Source organism: Salmo salar, chromosome 13 (genome assembly GCF_965601325.2).
Source record: "Salmo salar chromosome 13, fSalSal1, whole genome shotgun sequence".
In the NCBI taxonomy this organism is placed as follows: domain Eukaryota; kingdom Metazoa; phylum Chordata; class Actinopteri; order Salmoniformes; family Salmonidae; genus Salmo; species Salmo salar.
In genome coordinates this window covers 1,952,037-1,973,243 of record NC_138303.1, presented here as the reverse complement: position 1 = coordinate 1,973,243, position 21,207 = coordinate 1,952,037, and the positions used below count along the sequence as shown (strand labels likewise).

The 21,207-nt window shown below is 46.1% G+C and overlaps 1 protein-coding gene across 2 annotated transcripts in view; it reads right to left on the bottom strand.

Annotated features, from left to right (window-relative positions):
• Positions 1 to 21,207, bottom strand: part of LOC106566332 (constitutive coactivator of PPAR-gamma-like protein 2) — a 174,111-nt gene that overhangs the window by 5,506 nt on the left and 147,398 nt on the right. The window contains exons 11-15 of one of the 2 annotated variants that reach the window (XM_045692805.2): positions 20,629 to 20,743; positions 7,278 to 7,487; positions 3,103 to 3,310; positions 2,794 to 2,929; positions 2,570 to 2,615 (exon numbers count right to left, since the gene is read on the bottom strand). In XM_045692805.2, coding sequence (XP_045548761.2) covers positions 2,570 to 2,615; positions 2,794 to 2,929; positions 3,103 to 3,310; positions 7,278 to 7,487; positions 20,629 to 20,743 — 715 coding nt within the window. The remainder of the gene's footprint in view (positions 1 to 2,569; positions 2,616 to 2,793; positions 2,930 to 3,102; positions 3,311 to 7,277; positions 7,488 to 20,628; positions 20,744 to 21,207) is intronic. The other variant, XM_045692806.2, reaches the window with a different exon arrangement.

Sequence of the window (21,207 nt, the reverse complement as noted above, 5' to 3'; positions counted from 1 at the left end):
ATGATGTCAAGCAAAGAGGCACTGAGTTTGAAGGTAGGCCTTGAAATACATCCACAGGTACAACTCCAATTGACTCAAATTATGTTAATTAGCCTATCAGAAGCTTCTAAAGCCATGACATCTTTTTCTGGAATTTTCCAAGCTGTTTAAAGGTACAGTCAACTTAGTGTATGTAAACTTCTTGTCACGACCGTCGTATGAATAATTGGACCAAGGTGCAGCGTGAGTAGAGTTCCACATTTTAATGATAGTGAAACTTCCCAAAACAACAAAGATATAACGATCGTGAAATACGTAGCGCACATAGGCACTCATACAAAACAATATCCCACATCGCAGGTGTGGAAAAAGGACACACTAAGTATGATCCCCAATTAGAGGTAACGATTATCAGCTGCCTCTAATTGGGAACCATACACACACACCAACATAGAAATATAATACCTAGAAGTCACCCCGAGGTCAGGGCCTGACCTAAAACACCATAGAACCCCGAGGGCTCTCTACGATCAGGGCCTGACCTAAAACACCAGAGAACCCCGAGGGCTCTCTACGATCAGGGCCTGACCTAAAACACCATAGAACCCCGAGGGCTCTCTACGATCAGGGCCTGACCTAAAACACCATAGAACCCCGAGGGCTCTCTACGATCAGGGCCTGACCTAAAACACCATAGAACCCTGAGGGCTCTCTACGATCAGGGCCTGACCTAAAACACCATAGAACCCCGAGGGCTCTCTACGATCAGGGCCTGACCTAAAACACCATAGAACCCCGAGGGTTCTCTACGATCAGGGCCTGACCTAAAACACCAGAGAACCCCGAGGGCTCTCTACGATCAGGGCCTGACCTAAAACCCCAGAGAACCCCGAGGGCTCTCTACAATCAGGGCCTGACCTAAAACACCATAGAACCCCGAGGGCTCTCTACGATCAGGGCCTGACCTAAAACACCATAGAACCCCGAGGGCTCTCTACGATCAGGGCCTGACCTAAAACACCATAGAACCCCGAGGGCTCTCTACGATCAGGGCCTGACCTAAAACACCATAGAACCCCGAGGGCTCTCTACAATCAGGGCCTGACCTAAAACACCATAGAACCCCGAGGGCTCTCTACGATCAGGGCCTGACCTAAAACACCATAGAACCCCGAGGGCTCTCTACGATCAGGGCCTGACCTAAAACACCATAGAACCCTGAGGGCTCTCTACGATCAGGGCCTGACCTAAAACACCAGAGAACCCAGAGGGCTCTCTACGATCAGGGCGTGACACTTCTGACCCACTGGAATTGTGATACAGTGAATTATAAGTGAAATAATCTGTCTGTCAACAATTGTTGGAAAAATTACTTGTGTCATGCACAAAGTAGATGTCCTAACCGACTTGCCAAAACTATAGTTTGTTAACAAGAAATTTGTGGAGTGGTTGAAAAATGAGTTTTAATGACGCCAACCTAAGTGTATGTAAACTTCCAACTTCAACTGTAGATATTCCATTAAAATCATCCGTTTCCAGCTACAATAGTCATTTACAACATTAACAATGTCTAGACTGTATTTCTGATCAATGATGTTATTTTAATGGACCAACATTTTTTATTCAAAAGAAGGACATTTCTAAGTGACTCCAAATGTTTGAACGGTAGCGTGTGTGTATATATATATATTTATATTTTTGTTACACATATTAAACCCTTTAATTTGAGTAGGCACAAAAGTACCTTCATACTTCCATTCATTTTTAAAACCGGTACCGATTACCTTCAGACGAGTCCCCGACGCTTGTGGGGGTGGTAGAGCAAAACGGAGCCCACCATAGTGTTGGTGAGAATCTCCATACTATGTTTTTATTTAGGCTATTCTCAAACTGAGATGGAACTCAGGCCTATAGACTCATTCCATGGTTGATCATCAAAGAGTAGGCTATGCCTAGTCTAACAAATCCCATTCAAATGGAAAAAGGGAAATGAAGATTTTGAAACAATAAGACAAAATGAGCTGCAAAAGGTCCCTTTTTATCCCACATTGGAGGAGACAAAAATCACCTCAGGAGCTGGCTGCATTTTGCTCTGCTCTCTTCTACAAGTTACGTTGTTCTCTTGCATTAAGTTAATAGACTACCTACCACATATGTATCGACCATTGAGGTGAAGGCCAATAGGGAATACGCCATTAGGCATGTTGCCCTGCTGTGTGCTCACTGCACAGCCCTGCTGTGTGCTCACTGCACAGCCCTGCTGTGTGCTCACTGCACAGCCCTGCTGTGTGCTCACTGCACAGCCCTGCTGTGTGCTCACTGCACAGCCCTGTTGTGTGCTCACTGCACAGCCCTGCTGTGTGCTCACTGCACAGCCCTGCTGTGTGCTCACTGCACAGCCCTGCTGTGTGCTCACTGCACAGCCCTGCTGTGTGCTCACTGCACAGCCCTGCTGTGTGCTGCCAGACTCAAATATGCCAAAACATATTTTGTGACATCATGATATCGTCACAATCAACGATGGCAGTCAAACCTCGTCGATAGACGATGCAATCATAAAATGGCCAAACCTTAATGACTTGGCAGTCACCTTTTTAACTCCTCGTCCTGCTTTCACTGGGATGTCCTCACCCCTTCTGGAGAGAGGGACAGAGAGAGAGAGACGGGGAGACAGAGATGGGGAGGGAGAGAGACGGAGAGAGACAGAGAGACGGGGAGAGACAGAGTGACGGGGAGAGAAAGAGAGAGGTGGAGAGATCAGTAAAAGGTTATATTATATAGACAGTTTAATTTAAAGCGCAGCCAGAGTCTCACCCTCTCCCAGCTCCGACCGACACCACCTGCATGTTGAACCCCCCTCTGCCACGCAGTGGTTTGTTCCCGGCCCACTGTCCCACCACCATACCGGCTATCTCCAACTTCCCTCCCTGGGGGGGGATCGACTGCAGACCTGGGGAGACAGACAGGATGACAATGTGTTTCATAACTGTTGAAAATTGTATAGTTGGAACAACAATCAGTACACTGATGATCTGGGTGTTTCTGTCAAACAAACACCAAGGCTTGTCTATACATATGTGAACTGCGTGTATACGTGTGTATGTGTGTGTGTGTGTTGCTTACCTGGGAAGCCTCTGGGTCTATGCTGGGCTGGGTGGTGGTGAGGATGATGAGGGTGGTGGTGGGGGGGCATGTTACCCATGGGCCGGGGGGGGTAGAGGGGGGGTAGGGGGTAGAAGGAAAGAGGGGGGAGAGGGGGAGGAGGACGAGTGAAGTTGATGCCATCTAGAATGGCCTGACGCATCATCTTCACACGAGACACCAGCTCCTCCTGAAGGAGAGGACAAGGAGAAAAGACAGACACGTTGAGACCCCCAGGATGGCGAGTAGAGAAATGATTTAATAAAAACATGTCCTCAATCTACACACAATACCCCATAACGACTAAGCAAAAACAGGCTTTTTTTTGTGCAAATTTATGAAAAATAAAAACAGAAACACCTTATTTACATAAGTATTCAGACGCTTTGCTATGAGACTAAAAATTGAGCTCAGGTGCATCCTGTTTCCATTGATCATCCTTGAGATGTTTCTACAACTTGATTGGAGTCCACTAGTGGTAAATTAAATTGATTGGACATGATTTGGAAAGGCACACACCTGTCTATATAAGGTCCCACAGTTGACAGTGAATGTCAGAGCAAAAACCAAGCCATGAGGTTGAAGGAATTGTCCGTAGAGCTCAGAGACAGGATTGTGTCGAGGAACAGATCTGGGGAAGGGTACCAAAACATTTCTGCAGCATTGAAGGTCCCCAAGAACACAGTGGCCTCCATCATTCTTAAATGGAAGAAGTTTGGAACCACCAACATTCTTCCTAGAGCTGGCTGCCCGGCCAAACTGAGCAATCGGGGGGAAAAGGGCCTTGGTCAGGGAGGTGACCAAGAACCTGATGGTCACTCTGACAGAGTTGTAGAGTTCCTCTGTGGAGATGGGAGAACCTTCCAGAAGGACAACCATCTCTGCATCACTCCACCAATCAGGCCTTTATGATAAAGTGACCAGACGGAAGCCACTACTCAGTAAAAGGCACATGACAGCCCGCTTGGAGTTTGTCAAAAGGCACCTAAAGGACTCTCAGACCATGAGAAACAAGATTCTCTGGTCTGATGAAACCAAGATTGAACTCTTTGGCCTGAATGCCAAGCGTCACATCCGGAGGAAACCTGGCACCATCCCTACGGTGATGCATGGTGGTGGCAGCATCATGCTGTGGGGATGTCTTTCAGCAGCAGGGACTGGGAGACTAGTCAGGACAGAGGGAAAGCTGAACAGAGCAAAGTACAGAGAGATCCTTGATGAAAACCTGCTCTAGAGCGCTCAGGACCTCAGACTGGGGTGAAGGTTCACCTTCCAACAGGACAATGACCCTAAGCACACAGCCAAGAAAATGCAGGAGTGGCTTTGGGACAAGTCTCTGAATGTCCTTGAGTGGTCCAGCCAGAGCCTGGACTTGAACCCTATTGAACATCTATGGAGAGACCTGAAACTAGCTGTGCAGCGACGCTCCCCATCCAACCTGACTGAGCTTGAGAGGATCTGCAGAGAAGAATGGGAGAAACTCACCAAATACAGGTGTGCCAAGCTTGTAGGGTCATACCCAAGAAGACTCGAGGCTGTAATCTCTGCCAAAGGTGCTTCAACAAAGTACTGAGTAAAGGGTCTGAATACCTATGTAAATGTCATTTCAGTTTTTTATTTTTAATACATTTGCAAAAAATTCTAAAAACCTGTTTTTACTTTGTCATTATGGGGTATTGTATGTAGATTGATGGAGGGGAATCAATTTTAGAATAAGGCTGTAATGTAACAAATTGTGAATAAAGTCAAGGGGTCTGATTACTTTCCAAATGCACTGCACAAAGAAATGCCAATATAAAAACAGGAAAAACTACATGCAGGTAGTTTGCTGTCTTTCCAGCGTCAGTCTGAAATGATTGTGTTAGCTGTGTCGTTGCATAGGTAGCAAGGGGGAAAAGGTCAGGTAGCAAGGGGGGAAAAGGTCAGGTAGCAAGGGGGAAAAGGTGAGGTAGCAAGGGGGGAAAAGGTCAGGTAGCAAGGGGGAAAAGGTGAGGTAGCAAGGGGGAAAAGGTCAGGTAGAAAGGGGGAAAAGGTCAGGTAGCAAGGGGGAAAAGGTCAGGTAGCAAGGGGGAAAAGGTCAGGTAGCAAGGGGGAAAAGGTCAGGTAGCAAGGGGGAAAAGGTCAGGTAGCAAGGGAGAAAAGGGCCAGGTAGCAAGGGGGAAAAGGGCCAGGTAGCAAGGGGGAAAAGGGCCAGGTAGCAAGGGGGAAAAGGGCCAGGTAGCAAGGGGGAAAAGGGCCAGGTAGCAAGGGGGAAAAGGGCCAGGTAGCAAGGGGGAAAAGGGCCAGGTAGCAAGGGGGAAAAGGGCCAGGTAGCAAGGGGGAAAAGGGCCAGGTAGCAAGGGGGAAAAGGGCCAGGTAGCAAGGGGGAAAAGGGCCAGGTAGCAAGGGGGAAAAGGGCCAGGTAGCAAGGGGGAAAAGGTGAGGTAGCAAGGGGGAAAAGGGCCAGGTAGCAAGGGGGAAAAGGTGAGGTAGCAAGGGGGAAAAGGGTCAGGTAGCAAGGGGGAAAAGGGTCAGGTAGCAAGGGGAAAAGGCCAGGTTGCAAGGGGGAAAGGGCCAGGTAGCAAGGGGGAAAGGGCCAGGTAGCAAGGGGGAAAGGGCCAGGTAGCAAGGGGGAAAAGGGCCAGGTAGCAAGGGGAAAAAGGTCAGGTAGCAAGGGGGAAAGGGTGAGGTAACAAGGGGGAAAAGGGCCAGGTAACAAGGGGGAAAAGGGCCAGGTAACAAGGGGGAAAAGGGCCAGGTAGCAAGGGGGAAAAGGTCAGGTAGCAAGGGGGAAAAGGTCAGGTAGCAAGGGGGAAAAGGTCAGGTAGCAAGGGGGAAAAGGTCAGGTAGCAAGGGGGAAAAGGTCAGGTGGCAAGGGGGAAAAGGTCAGGTGGCAAGGGGGAAAAGGTCAGGTGGCAAGGGGGAAAAGGTCAGGTGGCAAGGGGGAAAAGGTCAGGTGGCAAGGGGGAAAAGGTCAGGTGGCAAGGGGGAAAAGGTCAGGAGCAAGGGGGAAAAGGTCAGGTGGCAAGGGGGAAAAGGTCAGGTGGCAAGGGGGAAAAGGTCAGGTGGCAAGGGGGAAAAGGTCAGGAGCAAGGGGGAAAAGGTCAGGTGGCAAGGGGGAAAGGGCCTGTCGCCAGTCAACAAATGACCAGTGAACCTTGGCTGGAAACAATGCAATGGAACGAACGCCTAGACGGCTTGGGCCTCAGGACTATCTCCTCTGGAAGGGATGAGATAGTAGGAATAAATGAATGTTAATCATTTTAATATGCTGCTAGCCGTTGTATAAAAGTGATAATGGCCTCAAAACGTGGTTTGGAGGATATATTGTCACAGTTTGCCGGCCAGAGACAAAACAATATCCGTACCATTACAGCCAGAGACAAAACAACACCCGTACCATTACATCCAGAGACAAAACAACACCCGTACCATTACATCCAGAGACAAAACAACACCCGTACCATTACAGCCAGAGACAAAACAACACCCGTACCATTACATCCAGAGACAAAACAACACCCGTACCATTACAGCCAGAGACAAAACAACACCCGTACCATTACATCCAGAGACAAAACAACACCCGTACCATTACATCCAGAGACAAAACAACACCCGTACCATTACAGCCAGAGACAAAACAACACCCGTACCATTACATCCTCCAAACCACAGCTTCTCGGGCATTATCACTAAAATAGAAGTGTCACTGCTCAGGGGGGAGAATGGCGCTAACTTTGAACGTTAAATGAAATCCCCAGAATTCAAAATACATTTGGGCCCATTTACAAAGCTAACAGAGTGAATTTCAACATCTACCATGTGCAAAAGCGATCTGTTCCTGGTTTCATGGTGTATTCCAAAGTATTCCCCTTTAAAATTGCCATAGAAACGCCCCCTAGTCAACACTGTTAAGTACAAGAATATTAAGGTTTAAACTAGCTAATGTCATCACTGTTAAGTACAAGAATATTAAGGTTATAATATTGTAGAGCATAATAAAATTAATGTTATTTAAGGCAAAGAAAACAATGTTTTAAGATGAAGTTAGTAGCACCGTCTTGAATTACCCTGCGTTCTAGAGCAGGTAGTGAACGCCCTATACGTTGCCATGTTTCTGTCCGGCTCCCTAACCTCGAACCGTCGCCCCCGAGAGGGCTCACACACACACCTACCTGTCCTTCACACATGTCGAACAGGGCCAGTCGGTCTTGGGCGGCACGGGCCAGTTTGGTCTGGAATAGTTTCCCGTCGAAGAAGCCCCAGGGGCAGCAGTGTTCCCATGGTAACGGCTGACCACACACGTCGTTGACCAACAGAGCAGTGTCCACGCCCGCCATGAAGAGAGACGCCAGCTGGACCCCCCGACTGTCTACCTTCTCTACCTACAGAGATACACACAATAAAATATAACTGTTTACCTTCTCTACCTACAGAGATACACACAATAAAATATAGCTGTTTACCTTCTCTACCTACAGAGATACACACAATAAACAAAAATACATGCAACAATTTCAATGATTTTACTGAGTTTCCAGTTCATAAGGAAATCAGTAAAAATACATTAATTAGGCCCTAATCTATGGATTTTACAAGACTGGGCAGGGGCACAGCCATGGATCGGCCTGGAAGGGCATAGGCCCACCCACTGGGAGCCAGGTCCAGCCAATCAGACTGAGTTTTTCCCAACAAAAAGGGTTTTAATTACAGACAGAACTACTTCGCAGTTTCGTCAGCTTTCCGGGTGGCTGATCTCAGACGATCCTGGGTTGGCATGGTTACACATGGTCTGCGGTTGTGAGGCCGGTTGGACGTACTGCCAAACTCTCTAAAACAACGTTGAGGTGGCTTATGGTAGAGAAATTAACCATAATCAAGAACTGGCAGGAAAGTTGACTGTACAATCTGCTTCCTGCTATTTAGGGAGAGGCAATATCTATTTCTAAAAAAGAAGCCCACTTTAAATTTTTGTTTTTGAACAAGCTCATAAATATGTAGTCCATCTGAAACATTCTCGCTAGAACTACAGAACAACATGTATTCAGTCTTGCCTGCATAAAGTTTTTGGTAACAAGGTCAGATTACAGCTCTAACAGCCTGGTCAACAGTCGAGGCAACGGCACACAAGTGTTGTCTGCATACAGATCAATATTACAAGTTCAAAGATAGACAGATATTAAAAGCATCACTAATGTCAATTTGGTCTAGAATGGAACCAGAGGCTGTCAGAACCAGCTGGGTAGGATGGGTCCAGAGGCTGTCAGAACCAGCTGGGACAACGAGAGAGTGGATGGGTCCAGAGGCTGTCAGAACCAGCTGGGTAGGATGGGTCCAGAGGCTGTCAGAACCTGCTGGGACAACGAGAGGGTGGATGGGTCCAGAGGCTGTCAGAACCAGCTGGGTAGGATGGGTCCAGAGGCTGTCAGAACCAGCTGGGTAGGATGGGTCCAGAGGCTGTCAGAACCTACTGGGTAGGATGGGTCCAGAGGCTGTCAGAACTAGCTGGGTAGGATGGGTCCAGAGGCTGTCAGAACCAGCTGGGACAACGAGGGGGTGGATGGGTCCAGAGGCTGTCAGAACCTACTGGGTAGGATGGGTCCAGAGGCTGTCAGAACCTGCTGGGTAGGATGGGTCCAGAGGCTGTCAGAACCAGCTGGGACAACGAGGGGGTGGATGGGTCCAGAGGCTGCTGGGTAGGATGGGTCCAGAGGCTGTCAGAACCTGCTGGGACAACGAGGGGGTGGATGGGTCCAGAGGCTGTCAGAACCTGCTGGGTAGGATGGGTCCAGAGGCTGTCAGAACCTGCTGGGACTAGACATTTAGGACTAGACATTTAGGGACAGAGGTGGTGATGGATACCGAATCATTTAGGACTAGACATTTAGGGACAGAGGTGGTGATGGATACAGAAACATTTAGGACTAGACATTTAGGGACAGAGGTGGTGATGGACACAGAAACATTTAGGACTAGACATTTAGGGACAGAGGTGGTGATGGATACAGAAACATTTAGGACTAGACATTTAGGGACAGGGGTGGTGATGGACACAGAAACATTTAGGACTAGACATTTAGGGACAGAGGTGGTGATGGATACAGAAACATTTAGGACTAGACATTTAGGGACAGAGGTGATGATGGATACAGAAACATTTAGGACTAGACATTTAGGGACAGAGGTGGTGATGGATACAGAAACATTTAGGACTAGACCTTTAGGGACAGAGGTGGTGATGGACACAGAAACATTTAGGACTAGACATTTAGGGACAGAGGTGGTGATGGACACAGAAACATTTAGGACTAGACATTTAGGGACAGAGGTGGTGATGGACACAGAAACATTTAGGACTAGACATTTAGGGACAGAGGTGGTGATGGATACAGAAACATTTAGGACTAGACATTTAGGGACAGAGTTGGTGATGGACACAGAAACATTTAGGACTAGACATTTAGGGACAGAGGTGGTGATGGACACAGAAACATTTAGGACTAGACATTTAGGGACAGAGGTGGTGATGGATTGTTACGTTCCCCAGTTTCTGTTGTGGTTTGTGTATTATCATGTATGTATTTCAGGAGATGGATTCCTGAAGTTCTCAACGAGCAGCTGATTGGGCAATCAACATTGATTGTTTGGAGAGCTGACCCCGCCCCCTCATCAGGACGCAGCTGTCTCCAATTACTAACTTCTTCTGAAGCTATATAAGCCCCAGTTCTGTTGCTCAGAAGGGAGATGATTGCTGAGAGACAAGGCTAATGGCTGAGGGTTATAGCATGTTGGTTGTTTCCAAGAATTTTGGTATGTACTGTGTCCGTTGTTGCTGAGGGAGCTGATTGGTTGTGTGTGTCAATAGGATGCAGTGTTTTGATTATTGACTTACATTTGTGTAATTCTGTTTCATTTGTTCCCAGGGGGGAAGGGGAAGGCACCTAGGGAGTGTTTAGGCAAGAGGCCCGCGGGCATACATATACCCGTAGTAGTTTGCTGTCTATGCACACTAGGAAAGACCTGGGCGGACCATCCCCTGTATTTTGGTTAGTGCACCAGGTGGTGCTAGATAGGTAAGTAGTGGGTAGTCAGGTAAGGTAGGAGAGGGGGCTTTGATATTTACTTTCTTTGCTTTGGTTCCGTCCAGCCCCTTTTTCCCAAACCTTACCACGTGAAGGAATAAATTCCCTGTTAACGGTATTCTCTGCCTATTCGTCATACTTGTTCACACCTACACTTCCCTACCTTATTCACAACAAGGAGAGTTGAGTTGTAGCAGGGTGTTGCGTTCCCTCTTTCTAGAGGTGTGCGTAACATGGATACAGAAACATTTAGGACTAGACATTTAGGGACAGAGGTGGTGATGGACACAGAAACATTTAGGACTAGACATTTAGGGACAGAGGTGGTGATGGATACAGAAACATTTAGGACTAGACATTTAGGGACAGAGGTGGTGATGGATACAGAAACATTTAGGACTAGACATTTAGGGACAGAGGTGGTGATGGATACAGAAACATTTAGGACTAGACATTTAGGGACAGAGGTGGTGATGGATACAGAAACATTTAGGACTAGACATTTAGGGACAGAGGTGGTGATGGACACAAACATTTAGGACTAGACATTTAGGGACAGAGGTGGTGATGGACACAGAAACATGTCAATTGCTCTTTATGTACACTGAACAAAAATATAAAACGGTAGGCATTCACTACTGTAAGTCGCTCTGGATAAGAGCGTCTGCTAAATGACTAAAATGTAAAATAAAACACAACATGTAAACTGTTGGTTTCATGAGCCAAAATAAAAGATCGAAGACATTTTCCACACGCACAAGAAGCTTATTTCTCTCCAATGTTTTGCACAAATTTGTTTACATCCATGTTAGTGAGCATGCCAAGATAATCCATCCACCTGACAGGTGTGGCATATCAAGAAGCTGATTAAAGAACATGATCGTTACACAGGTGCACCTTGTGCTGGGGACAATAAAATGGCACATTAAGATGTGTCAAGTTGAGGGAGCGTGCAATTGGCATGCTGACTGCAGGAATGTCCACCAGAGCTGTTGCCAGAGAATATAATGTGCTGGGGGGTGCTGAAGAGTATTTCTGTCTGTAATAAAGCCCTTTTGTGTGGAATAACGTATTCTGCACCTGGCTCCCCAGTGGGTGGGCCTATGCCCTCCCAGGCCCACCTATGGCTGCACCCCTGCCCAGTCACGTGAAATCAATAGATTAGGGCCTAATGAATTTATTTCAATTGACTGATTTCCTTATATTGACTGTAACTCAGTAAAATCTTTTAAATTGTTGCATGTTGCGTTTATATTATTTGTTCAGTATATGACCACATCCCCTCCTAGACCAACTCTATCAGATCTAGAAACAGAACAGATACCCATCAGAGGATAGACTACTTCATGTACACTACCAGTCAAAAGTTTGGACACACCTACTCATTCAAGGTTTTTTCTTTATTTTGACTATTTTCTACATTGTAGAATAATAGTGAAGACATCAAAACTATGAAATAACACATATGGAATCATGACGTAACCAAAAAAAGTGTTAAACAAGTCAAAATATATTTGAGATTCTCCAAAGTATCCACCGTTTGCCTTGATGACAGCTTTGCACACTCTTGGCATTCTCTTAACCAGCTTCACCTGGAATGCTTTTCCAACAGTCTTGAAGGAGTTCCCACATATGCTGAGCACTTGTTGGCTGCTTTCCTTCACTCTGCTTCCAACTCAACCCAAACCATCTCAATTAGGTTGAGGTCAGGTGATTGTGGAGGCCAGGTCATCTGATGCAGCACTCCATCACTCTCCTTCTTGGTCAAATAGCCCTTACACAGCCTGGAGGTGTGTTTTGGGTCATTGTCCTGTGATAGTCCCACTAAGTGCAAACCAGATGGGATGGCGTATCGCTGCAGAATGCTGTGGTAGCCATGCTGGTTAAGTGTGTCTTGAATTCTAAGTAAATCACTGACCGTGTCACCAGCAAAGCACCATCACATCACCTCCTCCATGCTTCACGGTGAGAACCACACATGCGGAGATCACCCGTTCACCTACTCTGCATCTCACAAAAGACATGGCGGATGGAACCACTGGTCTAATGCCCACTGCTCGTGTTTCTTGGCCCAAGCAAGTCTCTTCTTCTTATTGGTGTCCTTTAGTAGTGGTTTCTTTGCAGCACTTCAACCACGAAGGCCTGATTCATGCAGTCTCCTCTGAACAGGTGATGTTGAGAAGTGTCTGTTACTTGCGACTGCTCTTGAAGAAACTTTCAAAGTTCTTGACCTTCATGTGTTAAAGTAATGGACAGTCATTTCTCTTTGCTGTTTTGAGCTGTTCTTGCCCTATTATGGGCTTGGTCTTTTACATAGGGCCATCTTCTGTATACAACCGCTACCTTATCATAATATGGACTCTATTTTCAAAATCTAACTTCTGGCATTTACATGATTGTTATGTTCAACAGGTAACACCCTACTAGAAAATACCATGGGTTTGGCTTGAATTGGAATAAATACAAGATTGTCTAGAACTGAACCATTGGGCCGATGTCTGGAACTATGCTCAGCTGGTAAGCCCTTATTTGAAAATACCATAGGGCTAGCTTGAACCACTATATATACAAGATTGTCTAGAACTGAACCATTGGGCCGATACCTCGGACTATGCTCTGAATACCCTAGACGGCGCTGGAGAAGATGGCTGATGTTTTACATGCTCCTAACCGATTGTGTTTTTCTGTTCATTTTTTTGAGTTGTTGGTAATTTATTTTTTTACTTATTTTGTACATAATGTTGCTGCTACAGTCTCCTATGATCGTAAATAACTTCTGGACATCAGAACAGCGATTACTTACCACGAACTGGCAGAAGCTTTTTTTTCCTTTAACGAGTCCTACGTGAAGGACATACTGCTTTCCCGGGAACAGGCCCAAATCCCCGTCATTTGCGTGAAGAGACAACAGCGAAAAAGAGGACGGAGGTCGGGCTGCCTTCTGAGGATTCGTAGGCGATCGAATAAACCCCCCCCCCGCCTTCCGTTCTACTAGCTAACGTGCAATCATTGGAAAATAAAATCGACGACCTACGAGGAAGATTAAACTACCAACGGGACATTAAAAACTGTAATATCTTATGCGTCACGGAGTCGTAGCTGAACAACGACATTATCATACGCTGTATCGGCAGGGTAGAACAGCAGCGCACCGTCTGGTAAGACAAGGGGTGGTGGACTATGCATATATGTAAACAACAGCTAGTGCACGATATCTAAGGAAGTGTTTTGATTTTGCTCGCCTGAGGTAGAGTATCTCATGATACTACCCAGAGAGTTTTCATCTGTATTTTTCGTAGCTGTCTACATACCTCCACAGACCGATGCTGGCACTAAGACCGCACTCAATGAGCTGTATTCCGCCATAAGCAAACAGGAAAACGCTCACCCAGAGGCGGCACTCATCGTGGCCACGGACTTAAATGCAGGGAAACTTAAATCTGTTTTTACCAAATTTCTATCAGCATGTTAAATGTGCAAAAATTCTAGACCACCTTTACTCCACACACAGAGACGCATACAAAGCTCTCCCTCACCCTCCATTTGGCAAATCGTATAATTCTATCCTCCTGATTCCTGCTTACAAGCAAAAATTATAGCAGGAAGCACCAGTGACTAGGTCTATAAAAAAGTGGTCAGATGAAGCAGATGCTAAACTACAGGACTGTTTTACTAGCACAGACTGGAATATGTTCCGGGATTCCTCCTATGATGTTAAGGAGTACACCACATCAGTCATTGGTTTCATCAATAAGTGCGTCGATGACGTCGTCCCCACAGTGACTGTACGTACATACTCCAACCAGAAGCCATGGATTACAGGCAACATCCGCACTGAGCTAAAGGCTAGAACTGCTGCTTTCAAGGAGCGGGACTCTAACCCGGAAGCTTATAAGAAATCCCGCTATGCCCTCCAACGAACCATCAAACAGGCAAAGCATCAATACAGGACTAAGATCGAATCGTACAACACCGGTGCCGACACTCGTCGGATGTGGCAGGGCTTGCAAACCATTACAGACTACAAAGGGAAGCACAGCCGAGAGCTGCCCAGTGACACAAGCCTACCAGACGAGCTAAACTACGTCTATGCTCGCTTCGAGGCAAATAGCACTGAAACATGCATGAGCGCACCAGCTGTTCCGGACGACTGTGTGATCACGCTCTCCACAGCCGATGTGAGTAAGACCTTTAAACAGGTCAACATTCACAAGGCCGCAGGGCCAGACGGATTACCAGGATGTGTACAGCGAGCATGGGACATGTTCAACCTCTCCCCTCTCCCTGTCTGAGTCTGTAATACCACCATAGTCCCTGTGCCCAAGAACACTAAGGTAACCTGCCTAAATGACTTCCGACCTGTAGCACTCACGTCTGCAGACATGAAGTGCTTTGAAAGGCTGGTCATGGCTCACATCAACACCATTATCCCAGAAACCCTAGACCCATTCCACTTTGCATACCGCCCTAACAGATCCACAGATGACGCAATCTCTATTGCACTCCACACTGCACTTTCCCACCTGGACAAAAGGAACACCTACGTGAGAATGCTATTCATTGACTACAGCTCAGCGTTCAACATCATAGTGCCCTCAAAGCTCATCAATAAGCTAAGGACCCTGGGACTAAACACCTCCCTCTGCAACTGGATACTGGACTTCCTGACGGGCCGCCCCCAGGTGGTAAGGGTAGGTAACAACACATCCGTCACACTGATCCTCAACACAGGGGCCCCTCAGGGGGGTGTTTTCAGTCCCCTCCTGTACTCCCTGTTCACTCATGACTGCATGGCCAGGCATGACTCCAACACCATCATTAAGTTTGCCGATGATAACAGTGGTAGGCCTGATCACCGACAACAACGAGACCTGGCCGGGTGATGCCAGAATAACAACCTATCCCTCAATGTAATCAAGCCAAAGGAGGTGAATGTGCACTACAGGAAAAGGAGGACCGAGCAGGCCCCCATTCTCATCGACGGGGCTGTAGTGGAGCAGGTTGAGAGCTTCAAGTTCCTTGGTGTCCACATCCCCAACAAACTACAATGGTCCAAACACACTAAGACAGTCGTGAAGAGGGCACAACAAAACCTTTTCCCCCTCAGGAGACTGAAAAGACTTGGCATGGGTCCTGAGATCCTCAAAAGGTTCTATAGCTGGTTGCTATAGAACCTGGTTGCATGACTGCCTGGCAACTGGTCGGCCTCCAATCGCAAGGCACTACAGAGTAGAGGTCAACCGATTATGATTTTTCAACGTCGATACCGATTATTGGAAGACCAAAAAAATCTGATACCGATAAATCGGCCGATTTTTATGTATGTATATATATATATATATATATATATACATATTTGTAATAATGACAATTACAACAATACTGAATGAACAATGAACACGTATTTTAACATAAGCTTGGTGGGTTTCATTATCTTTAGTGTCAAATTGAAATTAGTGTCAAATTGATCTGAAACATGGGATATCCAATTTAAGTTAAAATACCCAATCACAATTAGTTCAGACTTCAGAAAGGGTTTTAAATTATCACCAATCCTACCAAACGCCTCTGCCTTAGCAGATGGAGGGCTTGGACTAGGACCAGGTTGGAATGACAGCTGCAGCAGATGGACAGCTTGGACCAGGACCAGGTTGGAATGACAGCTGCAGCAGATGGACAGCTTGGACCAGGACCAGGTTGGAATGACAGCTGCAGCAGATGGACAGCTTGGACCAGGACCAGGTTGGAATGACAGCTGCAGCACGGGGTCAGGGACACTGCATGACTCCACATTACCAACACTGCCTCAACACGGGGTCAGGGGCACTGCATGACTCCACATTACCAACGCTGCCTCAACACGGGGTCAGGGGCACTGCATGACTCCACATTACCAACGCTGCCTCAACACGGGGTCAGGGGCACTGCATGACTCCACATTACCAACGCTGCCTCAACACGGGGTCAGGGTCACTGCATGACTCCACATTACCAACGCTGCCTCAACACGGGGTCAGGGGCACTGCATGACTCCACATTACCAACGCTGCCTCAACACGGGGTCAGGGGCACTGCATGACTCCACATTACCAACGCTGCCTCAACACGGGGTCAGGGGCACTGCATGACTCCACATTACCAACGCTGCCTCAACACGGGGTCAGGGGCACTGCATGACTCCACATTACCAACGCTGCCTCAACACGGGGTCAGGGGCACTGCATGACTCCACATTACCAACGCTGCCTCAACACGAGGTCAGGGGCACTGCATGACTCCACAGCACCAACGCTGCCTCAACACGGGGTCAGGGGCACTCCATGACTCCACATTACCAACGCTGCCTCAACACGGGGTCAGGGGCACAGCATGACTCCACAGCACCAACGCTGCCTCAACACGGGGTCAGGGGCACTGCATGACTCCACATTACCAACGCTGCCTCAACACGGGGTCAGGGGCACTGCATGACTCCACATTACCAACGCTGCCTCAACACGGGGTCAGGGGCACTGCATGACTCCACATTACCAACGCTGCCTAAACACGGGGTCAGGGGCACTGCATGACTCCACATTACCAACGCTGCCTCAACACAGGGTCAGGGGCACTGCATGACTCCACATTTGCCGCGCTGATCCTCAACACTGGGGCCCCTCAGGGGTGCGTGCTCAGTCTCCTCCTGTACTCCTTGTTCACCCACGACTGCGTGGCCAAGCATGACTCCAACACCATCGTCAAGTTTGCTGACGACACGCCAGTGGTAGGCCTGATAACCGACGACGAGACAGCCTACAGTGAAGGTCAGTGACCTGGCAGTGTGGTGCCAGGACAACAACCTCTCCCTCAATGTCAGAAAGAAAAAGGAGCTGATGGTGGATTACCGATGACAAACACTTTCACTCTTCACACATGCTGTTGCTACTCTGTTTATAATATATCACTTTACTCCTACCTACAGTTGAAGTCGGAAGCTAACATACACCTTAGCCAAATACATTTAAACTCAGTTTTTCACAATTCCCGACATTTAATCCTAGTAAAAATTGCCTCTCTTAGGTCAGTTAGGATCACCACTTTATTTTAAGAATGTGAAATGTCAGAATAATAGTAGAGAGAATGATTTATTTCAGCTTTTATTTCTTTCATCACATTCCCAGTGGGTCAGAAGTTACATACACTCAATTAGTATTTGGTAGCATAGCCTTTAAATTGTTTAACTTGGGTCAAACATTTCAGGTAGCCTTCCAAAAGCTTCCCACAATAAGTCCACAAGCTTCCCACAATAAATGTTGGCCCATTCCTCCTGACAGAGCTGGTGTAACTGAGTCAGGTTTGTAGGCCTCCTTGCTTGCACACGCTTTTTCAGTTCTGCCCACAAATGTTCTATAGGATTGAGGTCAGGGCTTTGTGATGGCCACTCCAATACCTTGACTTTGTTGTCCTTAAGCCATTTTGACACAACTTTGGAAGTATGCTTGGGGTCATTCTCCATTTGGAAGATCCATTTGCAACCAAGCTTTAACTTCCTGACTGATGTCTTGAGATGTTGCTTCAATATATCCACATAATTTTCCTGCCTCATGATGCCATCTATTTTGTGAAGTGCACCAGTCCCTCCTGCAGCAAAGCACCCCCACAACATGATGCTGTCACCCCTGTGCTTCACGGTTGGGATGGTGTTCTTCGGCTTGCAAGCCTCCCCCTTTTTCCTCCAAACTTTACGATGGTCACTATGGCCAAACAGTTCTATTTTTGTATCATCAGACCAGAGGACATTTCTCCAAAAAGTACAGTCTTCGTCCCCATGTGCAGTTGCAAACCGTAGTCTGGCTGGCGGTTTCGGAGCAGTGGCTGCTTCCTTGCTGAGCGGCCTTTCAGGTTATGTCGATATAGGACTCATTTTACTGTGGATATAGATACTTTTGTACCTGTTTCCTCCAGCATCTTCACAAGGTCCTTTGCTGTTGTTCTGGGATTGATTTGCACTTCTCGCACCAAAGTACGTTCATCTCTAGGAGACAGAATACGTCTCCTTCCTGAGCGGTATGACTATTGCGTGGTCCCATGGTGTTTATACTTACATACTGTTGTTTGTACAGATGAACGTGGTACCTTCAGGCATTTGGAAACTGCTCCCAAGGATGAACCAGACTTGTGGAGGTCTACAATTCTTTTTCTGAGGTCTTGGCTGATTTCTTATGATTTTCCCATGATGTCAAGCAAAAAGGCACAGAGTGTGAAGGTAGGCCTTGAAATACATCCACAGGTACACCTCCAATTGATTCAAATGATGTTAATTAGCCTATCAGAAGCTTCTAAAGCCATGACATCATTCTCTGGAATTTTCCAAGCTGTTTAAAGGCACAGTCAACTTAGTGTATGTAAACTTCTGACCCACTGGAATTGTGATACAGTGAATGGTAAGTGAAATAATCTGTCTGTAAATAATTGTTGGAAAAATGACTTGTGTCATGCACAAAGTAGATGTCCTAACCGACTTGCCAAAACTATAGTTTGTTAACCTGTTATGGATAGGGGGCAGTATTTTCACGGCCGGATAAAAACGTACCCGATTTAATCTGTTTATTACTCCTGCCCAGAAACTAGAATATGCATATAATTGTTTGATTTGGATAGAAAACATCCTAAAGTTTCTAAAACTGTTTGAATGGTGTCTGTAAGTATAACAGAACTCATATGGCAGGCCAAAACCTGAGAAGATTCCAAACAGGAAGTGCCCTCTCTGACCATTTCTTGGCCTTCTTTAGCCTTTTTATTGAAAACAGAGGATCTCTGCTGTAACGTGACACTTTCTAAGGCTCCCATAGGCTCTCAGAAGGCGCCAGAATGTTGAATGATGACTTTGCAGTCCATGGCTGAAAAACAGTAGCGCATTTGGATAGTGGTCGATCTGAGAACAATGAGACGGGCGCGCGCAGGCACGTTAAGAGTCCATTTTACATTTTCAACGACTCCCGGTCGGAATATTATCGCTATTTTACGAGAAAAATCGCATAAAAATTGATTTTAAACAGCGTTTAACATGCTTCGAAGTACGGTAATGGAATATTTTGAATTTTTTTGTCACGATATGCGCGGATAGTGTCTTGAACGCACAAACAAAACGCCGCTATTTGGATATAACTATGGATTATTTGGAACCAAACCAACATTTTTTGTTGAAGTAGAAGTCCTGGGAGTGCATTCTGATGAAGAACAGCAAAGGTAATCCAATTTTTCTTATAGTAAATCTGAGTTTAGTGAGCACCAAACTTGGTGGGTGTCAAAATAGCTAGCCTGTGATGGCCGGGCTATCTACTCAGAATATTGCAAAATGTGCTTTCACTGAAAAGCTATTTTAAAATTGGACACCGCGATTGCATAAAGGAGTTCCGTATCTATAATTCTTAAAATAATTGTTATGTTTTTTTGTGAACGTTTATCGTGAGTAATTTAGTAAATTCACCGGAAGTGTTCGGTGGGAATGCTAGTTCTGAACGTCACATGCTAATGTAAAAAGTTGGTTTTTGATATAAATATGAACTTGATTGAACAAAACATGCATGTATTGTATAACATAATGTCCTAGGAGTGTCATCTGATGAAGATCATCAAAGGTTAGTGCTGCATTTAGCTGTGGTTTTGGTTTTTGTGACATTATATGCTACCTTGAAAAATGGGTGTCTGATTATTTCTGGCTGGGTACTCTCCTGACATAATCTAATGTTTCGCTTTCGTTGTAAAGCCTTTTTGAAATCGGACAGTGTGGTTCGATAAAGGAGAGTCTTGTCTTTAAAATGGTGTAAAATAGTCATATGTTTGAAAAATGGAAGTTTTCGGATTTTCGAGGAGTTTGTATTTCGCGCCACGCCCTATCATTGGATATTGGAGCGGTGTTCCGCTAGCGGAACGTCTAGATGTAAGAAGTTAACAAGAAATTTGTGGAGTGGTTGAAAAACAAGTTTTAATGACTCCAACCTAAGTGTATGTAAATTTCACAATTCAACTGTACATGTACATATTACCTCCACTACCAACACTGCTGCTACTCTGTTTATAATGTCACTTTACCCATACCTACATATTACCTGCACCACCAACACTGCAGCTACTCTGTTTATAATGTCACTTTACCCCTACCTACATATTACCTCCACTACCAACACTGCTGCTACTCTGTTTATAATGTAACTTTACCCCTACCTACATATTACCTCAACTACCTGGTACCCCTGCACATTGACTCTGCATTTTTGGGAAAGGGCTCGTAAGCATTTTACAGTCAAGTCTACACCGTTGTATTTGGGGCATGTGACAAATAACATTTGATTTGACTTGATTTGCGTGGTGCCAGTCAAGTTGAAATAGGCTTTACATCGCCTGTCACATCACGATGTCGTCACCATGGATATCTGACTGTATGGTAATATGGTGTTGTTACCTTGAGTTCCTGTAGCTGGTCTGGTTCGTAGAGCTGGTTAGAGACTGCCTGGGCCAGGAAGGCATCTAACTCATGTCTCTGTAGAATACCACCACCTGGCCACTGCATCATATACCTGAAGAACATCACACACACACAACTGTTAACATCACACACACCTGTTAACACACCCACACACACACCAGTTAACCTAACTAGGGTAGGGGGCACTATTTTCACCTCCGGATGAAAAGCGTGCCCAAAGTAAACTTCCTGCTACTCAGGCCCAGAAGCTAGGATATGCATATAATTAGTAGATTTTGATAGAAAATACTCTAAAGTTTCCAAAACTGTTAAAATAATGTCTGTGAGTATAACAGAACTGATATGGCAGGCGAAAACCTGAGGACAATCCATCCAGGAAGTGGGCTTTTTTGTTGTTGTTGTTGTTGTTTTCTATTGAATGCCATTACAGTATCCATTGACTTAGGACTCAAATTGCACTTCCTATGGCTTCCACTAGATGTCAACAGTCTTTAGAAATTGTTTCAGGGTTGTATTCTGAAAAATGAGGGAGTAAGACCAGTCTGAATGAGTTGG